Source organism: Merops nubicus, unplaced genomic scaffold (assembly GCF_000691845.1).
Source record: "Merops nubicus isolate BGI_N331 unplaced genomic scaffold, ASM69184v1 scaffold42865, whole genome shotgun sequence".
Classification (NCBI taxonomy): Eukaryota; Metazoa; Chordata; class Aves; order Coraciiformes; family Meropidae; genus Merops; species Merops nubicus.
Genome location: NW_008608398.1, coordinates 1 through 9,527, shown reverse-complemented (window position 1 = coordinate 9,527; position 9,527 = coordinate 1). Strand labels below are relative to the sequence as shown.

At 38.8% G+C, this 9,527-nt stretch overlaps 1 protein-coding gene across 1 annotated transcript; it reads right to left on the bottom strand.

The window, feature by feature from the left end:
• Positions 1–6,414: 6,414 nt before the first annotated feature.
• Positions 6,415–7,254, bottom strand: LOC103772904 (chromosome unknown open reading frame, human C14orf2; the record flags this gene model as incomplete). The annotated part of the gene is made up of 2 exons (XM_008940251.1): positions 7,131–7,254; positions 6,415–6,435 (listed from the first exon to the last, which is right to left on the bottom strand). Coding segments are annotated over exons 1-2 (145 nt in total), but the record flags the coding sequence as incomplete, so codon positions are not given.
• Positions 7,255–9,527: the final 2,273 nt, after the last annotated feature.

The following is a 9,527-nucleotide window of genomic DNA, read 5'->3' as shown; positions in this document are numbered from 1 at the left end:
CTAAAAAATTCCCCCTTAATTGCAGCAATTCTTAGAATTATCAGAAGCATGCTAAACACAACAGGTTAAAACAAGAAATGAAGACTACAACTGATAGCGCAGGAAAAATCTGTGTAGGCAGTAGTAGTCATCACAGATGGGATTCATTCAGTATCCTGCTCTTAGTTCTACCACCCACATAATCCCCATTATCATTTCCTAGCAAGCAAACACACTTCATTAGCTCTGAAGAAATATATACTGTCTGTTACAGCACATAGCCAAAGTTACTGTGATGACATGGATGTAAAATAGCTAAAGGCCATGTCAATCAGAAAATGTTACTTTAGGTTTCTCAAGGTCATAATAATGAAGCATATTTTCATTTGATGACCACTAATAATATAATTTGAAGAACCACTACCAAATTTGTCCTTTATTACTAAAAGTATTCTTTCTGCAAATATGGAGCATTAGGATACTCAGTGCTACAGTTGTTCTCCCAGTTTCCTACTTGTTTGTTCCTTCATCTCAGTTGAGTGATACTATGAACTTGAGAAAGCGATGTGCTGTCACAGGGGAAGGACACAAGGTTCTGCCTTTTTGCTGCAGCACAAGCTGACATTCCTGATTTGTATACAGGGTGGAGTTCTGCATTCTTTTTATTCCTGTGGGTGTTGACAGTGATGACAGTTCTTACAGGAGAGACAGCACTTTGATCATGTGCATAGCTTGGTATGAGGGGGGAAGCTTGCATTAAATTATTGTAGGGGACACAGTGACTTAGGAAGGCTGGATGAGTGAATGGGAAGCAAAAATGTTGATTCTTATGCCTCTATTATGGAAAAAAATAATGCTGTTGTGCTGTAATGCAAGTTATAAAGTAGCTTTGCTGTAAACAGAGCCAGGAGTTGGATCCAAATTAAAACAGAAAAAAAAACTGAGTGCCTGTTCTGTTAGAGGGGAAAAAACCCTAAAATTACGAAAAATTGCCTGATCAGATTCACTGATAGTTGTATCAGCACAACTGTAAGAAGCAAGGCACTGTGGTATAAAAGTGGAAACTCCACAAGCCAGTGTAGCTGCCAGAGTAGTCATATTGTTAAACCACAACCAAAGACATCATAGTACCCTTAGCAGAATTTAATTAAAACTTCCAAATAATCCATGCTTTTGGTGGTCATTTCATTTTGAGTTAGGGGAGAATAATTGTTTCCAAGTATTCTGCCTGCAGCAGTGGAGTAGACTACAGGAATTTCTAGTTTGTGAGTACATAAATTACCAGAGTCACATGGCTTTATAAAGTAGAGTATTAGTGGCTAAATGTTAGTTGCTAAAGGTCATGGAATTATAGTATGAAGATCTTGCTGTTCAAGCACTATCCTGTCACTTCTTGTTCCTCCATTTACCAAATTGTTAACCAACATATTTAATGCCTCAGGGAATCTCCATCTTACTATTCTTTCCTTCCTAGTAGCTTTACAGATTTCCCTGAATGAAACAATAGGGATTTCACACATTGATTTCCTCAGTTTCATTTCGGCCATCTGGTGGTGAGGTCACAAATAATCACCTGTGTAACAAGCACCCGAGTTTTCCTTCCTCAAGGACTGCAAGTACAATGCACATACAGATACCAGCTGTGTATCACACTGTATTTGTACTGCAGTGCTTTGCTGTCATGACTCAGACAAGCAGGAGACTAGTTCAGCTGTTTTAGTTACTTTAGATCATTTCCTGCAACTTTACTCATCCTCTCAATTAACATCAATACCCATTTGGTTTTTTTTTTTTTTTCCATGTTAGCCATTAAAGAGGTTAAGTAGGTTGGGCCCTATGACTAATGTTTCCTTGGCTCTGATTGTTCTGTGGCTCCCTTAGAGCACTCCATATTACTTTATTAGCATGCAGGGGATACTTGTGAGATTTCTAATTGTAGGACAACATCTGAAGATATCCTAGAAATCTCAGAGCTCCACAATAAGAAATCCTGGTGATAAGTTAAGATCCAGTACAGAGTGGCAAATACTGAAGTATTTGCACTTTTAAAAAGACCACATCTTGCATTAGGATAGTCATTATTAGTACAGCTCCCCACTGCTGAACATTCATGTTCATTATTAATTAAAAAAAAAATAATTACCCGTGCCACAGCAAAACTTGACAGTCAAGATGGTGTTGCAGTAATTGGATGAGGCTTTTCAACCCCCTATAGGAATTTGTTGTTCCACTAACATTGCAAAGGTAGTAAATACTCAATTTTTGTCATTGTTGACTTCTTATCACAGGCAACAAAAAAAGAATGCAGTTGCTGAACTGTTTTTCTATGCCAAGTTTAAATGTAATCTTTGTTTTAGAAATGTCAGCAACATAGAGAGGCAGCAGCTAAGTGGAAGCAGCATGAGCAGTCAGTGAGCCGTAAGCATTTCCCCCACCAGTGCTTAATGGTGAATCATGATGAATATTACCTCCATGGATTGAAGTCCTGATCTTAAAGTCATTTGCATAGGAAATGGGCTTGTTCAGGAGCCAAAGCTTGTCTACACAGACACCTGGAATAGCCCTTTTTTTTTTTTTTTTAGTAAGCTTTCAAAATGACCTTAGCTAAATTAGAAAAAAAAGGCACATAAAGTAAAGAACATTAACTTCAGGAGCACTCCTTTGCAATGCCTCTCTACCTGTGCCTACACTTGTCCGTTTGGGGCAGGACGGGGGAGAAGGGGGTTAACAGAGAGTGTCTGTTACAGGTCTGGGGACAGCCCTGGCCCCAAACCACGGCAGTGCTCCAGATGCAAAGAAAACCAATCAGTCTTTCCACTCCTCTCTGTAAATAAGAAATGGCACTTACAATGCCTTAGCTCACTTTCCTCTATTGTATGTTATACTAGCTTGTCTACTCCAGCATAGAGGAGCAGAGAATATGTAGTTAGTACTACAGGTATCACACATGATGAGTGTATTGATTTCTGCCTCTGAGTCAAGCCACTGGCTGACAGTCGATTTCCATCTTCTGGGTCCTACTCAAGGAACACACAAACCCAAACTATTTAAACATAAATACCAGCTTTACTTCCCTTATGTTTTGCAGATTTGGGTGTTAAGAATCACAGGAATATTCTGCAACCTTCCTAGAGATTTCTGGCAGAGATGCACTATGGAGGAACGAGTTGCAGATAACAGTTTCAGTAGAAATTGTAGCTTTCATAACCCAGACATTGCTGCCCACTTGTACTTTATTTCCCCACCAGAAAATCAAGCAAGTCAGGCATCAAGAAGCTTCAAGAGTTAAAGTAGGTTCAGTTTATGTAAAAGTGCAGCTAAATCTGCTTTAAGGACAGGTTAGAAGTTCCCCCTGCTTTTCAATTTACATTTGGGAGATCAGACAGCATGTGGATGTCACTCAGTCCCAGCATGCACGGTTCTAGCTAAAGTGAAACAAATTGTGCAGTGATTAATGTTTTTTCCCTAGCTTGTTTTCCTCAGCTCTGTCATTGTAAAATTGCTAAAGCAGGTAATTTGAAGTATCTTAGGAACTATAACTTAGTGATCATAACTTTGCATTACAAATGCACATATAGCTCCTCACCTGGCATAAATTTTCAATCTCAACCTCTTATTAACTATACCACAACTCAGACTCACCCTGTAATCACCACTGGCCTAATACACGTTCATCTGAAGCTCCATTTTCTTACAGGTTTTATTTTCTGTTCCCTTCTGGATGCTTTTGGTTTTATGTAAAGAAACAAATAGTTCTTTCTACTTCTCATTCATTCATCTGTGGTGAGGAAACACTGAAAAACCCATACAGAAATGATGAAAGAGATGAAAGAATCAGTTAAAACACATCAAGGGAAGATACAACAACAAGGAAGACTGGGGAAGATGGAAAAAAAAGTCAAGAATGCATGAAAGATAAGATGTCACCTGTTCTTTTCAAACTGAATAATGCTATACCTGCCTTTTTCAAAAAAGCTTTCAGAGAAATATGACTGGTAATTTTACTCTACTCATAGTAGGTATAGCGATTAAGCCTAAGCAGAAGTATACATTTTGAAGAAATTAATGGCAACACAGTATTTGGACTGTTTACCATCTGCAGGTAAAGTTATCAAGCTCCTAGTATTCAAATACAAAATATTTGTGTTATGGCCAGATACTGCAGAAGGATCGAAAAGGAAAACTTGAATCAAGCTGAACGATTTAAGATGTTTCTCTTTCCTTCACTGGAGTCATTTAAAACCCGCCTGGACGCCTTCCTGTGTGATGTACTCTAGGTGATCCTGCTCTGGCAGGGGGGTTGGACTAGATAATCTTTCGAGGTCCCTTCCAACCCCTATGATTCTATGTTTCAGTGAAGTAGTTAAAAAGATGTACGTAAGCATTGTCATTAAAATGACTTAAGCTTCTTAATCTTCTCAAAAGCAGATTATGCTAAATTTAAACAAACATGACACAAAGTCAAATTTTGGTTTCGTATACTACGTGTCCTTGGTGCAGAATTCAGTATGTACAGTTCTGAAAAGTGATTTTCACAAGACAGTATAGGGTCCTGGTCTCCAAAATCTAGTACCAGCTACTGAGTTACTTCAACAGCTACTTGCAAAAACCACTAATGACCCACCCTAGTAATATGCATGTTCCTTCTAAATTTTCAGGAAAAAGGAAAAGTCTTTGAAGTAATTTAAATATTTGTTTATGCTACTATTAACTGCTGCCACAGTGCGTGATTTCATGATTCCCTTGTATTCTGAGATTTTCATGAGCTCAGATGGCAGATGGGAGCCCACCAGTTTCCTCATACAATACAGGCACATTATTACTTACTCCTTTGCAAAACTCGTGACTGAAGGAAGAACCTTTCAGAATTCCTGAGCTCTACTGAATATGAAGGACAACAAGAGATAGCTGCCAACAATGTGCTTTTTAAAAACCTCTGTAAACATTTTGCATGGTGTCTGAGTAACAATACAGCTTTTGCTTTTAAACCTTGCAAAACTAAGAACTCTTTAAAAAAATGTAAGGTTTTACAAAGAGCTTTCTGTACCCTTAATTATTGCACCGCAAGTTGACAAAAAGCCAAGAATTAAATCCTCACACTTGGCATACTATTAAATGACATTTTAAAAGTAAGTGGAGTATTTAGAATGTTCTACCCAAAAAAGGTATCAGTGGGAAAAACAAAAATAAGGCTTAATGCTATTGTAAAAAATAGTGGCAAATTCTTTTAGGAGGTTTAGTTATAGAAATTTAGTCTTTTTCAAATTACTATTGAGAAGGTTTAACTTGGAACTTGGAAGAGCTGTAGAAAACAAGAAATGCTTAGTTAAATTAGGTTAACAATACACGCCATCACATTTTGTCCAACATGTTTAATTCCTTGTTGCTCAATGGATTTCTTTCTCTAATTACAGCAGATGGATCAGGTTCAGTTTTAGAATTAACCTCTCTATGCTTGTAACTTGCTTCATTTTCAGTAAAGATGATGAACCACCTAATTCATACTCCAAGAAGAGAAGAGGGTCTTAATGATGGCCACCACCAGAGGACTCTGAAACAAAGACACAATTTAGACTGTTCAAACAGTAGAGCAAATCAATTCAGGAATGCAGTTCAGAACCTAGAACACACAAGTATATCTGCATTGGAACACAACAACTGGCAGACTCAACTGCCCTGTCAAATAAAACAAAACCCTCAAATTACATAAACTTGACCAACACTAAAAATGCTCCCTGGCAAGTTTCAAAGCACTATTATAGGCAAACATCCAGTATTCGTCAGTTTTGGTGTGTTTTTTTCTAAATGAAGGTTTATTTATGCTATCATCCTTAAGTCTACTGGGCAGTATTTTCAGTAATTACACATTTAAAAATGTAAATAATGTTTGCATATACAAATTCAGCTGGGAATAAATGGGCATCATGATGCAGAAAGTTAACTGAGATATAGCAGCTCATGAAAAATTAAATTCCAGTGTGATGTCACAAGAAACTGTCCATAAATATCTAAACACTATAGAAAATATAAAAATACAAATTCAAAATACAAGTTTAAACTTCCGAGTTTCTTAACAGCTAAAATAGCAGCTGCTCTTGAGATTGTGCTGTTTTAAGCAATTCCATTAAACAGTTGTTACTATTATTTAAAACAATTCCTTCTCCCCTGCTCCCCCCAGTCAAGCCATACAATTCCCATTCTACTCCTAAAACATATACAAAGGACAATTTAAGACAGAGGTAGTATCTGTGCAGGTTCACATATGTTTCTGGAGTATAAAACCATTAATGCAACCCAAACTACGTATTTTGAAGTAGACTTAAACATTTTCTAAATCCCTAAGTTAAACCCCAAATATACATAAAATATGCTGAGTTAATATTTACTGCACTCATTTTCAAAAATACAACAGGCTATTAGATATTTAATACTTACTATCTGCCACTGCTTTTTTTCCTGGGGGAAAAAAAAAAAGAAAATAAGAACACTAAACAATGACAGTTTAAAAGAATATTTCCTATTTAGTTTTTACAGATAAACTCCTGGTTATACTACTTATGATTTGCATGATTAAGCTTGATGAAGTTTTAACAAATGTACAGCATCGACTTTCCATGATACATGGCACTAAATGTTATATTGTTGTTCCTGTTTCATTAACCAGGACTCCATTTAGAAATTGTAGCCATTAAGACTCCTACTGTAATTCCAAAGAAACATATACAGAAACAGTACAATTTTGTAACATATTAAAAACACATACAACACATACATACACATACAACACACGGATGTAAAATTGTGATAAGATTTTAAAATGTTCCTTTGCAAGTACAATAACTTATTTTACGTTCCCATTGTAACTGCTCTCCTAAAACACTGATTCACAGTGATCAGGCAAAAACAGATGAAAAAAAAACTCCATAAGAGAGTCATAAAAGGTTCCGTGATCTCCGCCCTTGGACACACTCAATTTTAAAATCAGAAATTTTTCATCATAAATTTTTAGAGCAAAGACCTGGCCTCAAGTAATAGTGTTCATTTCTTATTTGCTGGTTGTTTTCAATGACTAATTTCTAACCATTAAGGATATTGTCATCTCTAAACCTTATCTACACAGTAACAGCTAATGAAGGCTATAATGTACTTACCACCATATGAAATTTTGTAGTAGGCGTAAGCTGTTAATGCTAAACCAACCCAAATTTCTTGATACACTGTAGTGAAGTAGAACTTCATGGGTCTCCAGGACTTTGGAATCATGCTCTGCACCATCTGAAAATTACAAGAAGTTTGGCAATGGTAAGTTCTGCAACAGTATTCTTAGCTGCTGTATTTTTAGTATATACATGCATACATATGGTTAGATATACACACAGTCCTGATAGGTATCAGCATTTTTACAGGACAAAATAAAAAAAAATTGATCCCCAAATGTGCAAAAGTACTTATTCCAAAGCAAAGCAATGAAAATTTGGAGTTAATGTTACAATTTCTGAGCTAAGACAATAAAAAATAGTAAGTTATAGTTGATGAAAGGGTTCAAAGCTGATTCAACAGAGCATTTTCAGAGCAGTTATCGCTAGGCTCCTCTCTCCCTATCCAGGGACAGTTCTTACTGTTTCCAGGCTCCCTCACGAGGAAGGCCTCCTTCCAGATAAGATAGAGGGAGGCTCTTTCCTTGCACTACGAAGTTAATTTTCCTCCCTCCCCTACAGCTAAGATGTCTCTCCTAGCATGGTGATTTCTACTCAAGATAGCAAAATAAATAATGTTAAGCTACTGAATTCATGACTGATCCTTAACATTTTACTTTCAAAATATGCCTTAAGAGCAAGAAGACTTTTTTTTTCCTTCTGCATGCAGCTTTGTTAGACAAACAGAAAACTGTAAGATGTTTTAAAATAAACTTACTCGCAATCCCAAACAATCTGTTAGTACACATTTGTACCACACTGCACTTAAACAGTCTTATGTACAGCACTTTGCTACAACAGTGACTATTTGCAGTTATTACAACCCAGTAAGTCACCTATATACACAGTATATGGTAAAGGAGTCTCCTGGGAAAGAAAAGCAGATTTATACTTCCATGAGGCAATGCTTGCTTGCTTACTTATTTGCCATTACTAAATGTAAAGCATCCTTTGGCACGCATCAAAAAGGATGCAGGGGTAGCCAGTGTCAAAACAACCAGAAAAGTCTAGATGCTTCATAAGGAACGAGAGCATCTCCATGGGAATTAACACATAATTACAGACAAACCCACATTTATCCTTGTTTATGGATAGACTTTTCAATCAAACTTATTATTGCAGACAGATTTCCTGAAACAGTGTTGTGCTTTCACCAACACTACTGAGAATGCTACATCTCCCCCACGGCTTCAAGTCTTTGTAGTTTCAAATAGTGCCAAAAGCCACAGAATCATTAAGTTTGGAAAAGACCTCCAAGATCATCAAACCCATCCATCACTCAACACTACCATGACCATTAAACCATGTCCCCAAATGCCACATCTACACATGTTTTCAACTCCTCCAGGGATGGTAACTCCACCGGCTCCCTGGGAAACCTGCTCCAATGCCTCACCACTCTTTCAGGAAAGAAACTCTTTCGAACATCCAATCTAAACCTCTCCTGGTGCAACTTCAGCCCATCTCCTCTCACCCTATAGCTAGTAACCTGGGAGAAGAGACCAACACCCACCTCACTCCAGCCTCCTTTCAGGTAGTTGTAGAAAGCGATAAGGTCTCCCCCAGCCTCCTCTTCTCCAGACTGAGCCACCCCAGTTCCCTCAGCTGCTCCTTGTGAGACAAGTTCCCCAGACCCTTCACCAACTTTGCTGCCCTTGTCTGGACTCGCTCCAGGACCTCAGTGTCCTTCTAATCCTGTAGTGCCCAAAACTGACCCCAGTACTCAAGCTGTGGCCTCCCCAGTGAGAGTCCAGGGGCACAATCATGTGCCCACTCCTGCTGGCCACACCATTTTTGATACAGACCAGGATGCCGTTGGCCTTCCTGGCCACCTAGGCACACTGCTGGCTCATGTTCAGCCAGCTGTCCACCAGCATCCCCAGGTCCTTTCACTGCCAGGCAGCTTTCCAGCCACTCCTCCCCAAGCCTGGGGTTGTTGTGCCTTCCGCCCGGCCCGTTTCCCAGCCACTCCCCCCGAAGCCTGTAGCATTGCCTGGGGTTGTTGTGACTGAAGTGCAGAACCCAGCACTTGGCTTCACTAAATAGCAATAATTCTGCTGCAGCAGAATGTGAAGACATATTAACTGAAACAAAGAAATCACATACAGAGACTGAATAGCAAGGAAGGAAAGGATTCTCCCACTGCTACCAAATGCAGAGAATAAGCAGTGCTCTCCCATCTGACAGCCTGGGAAAAACTCCCAGAGACCTTTCCCCGAGGCCTTGGTGGACGCAACGTCGTTCAGGCCTTTTTCCTGAAACTCATACGGAGCGACTCTGGATTTGCTTTCCCATCGACCTCCCCGGCACGACTCCGCCGCAGCCCGGGGCACTTGCCGTCTGCCCGGGGCC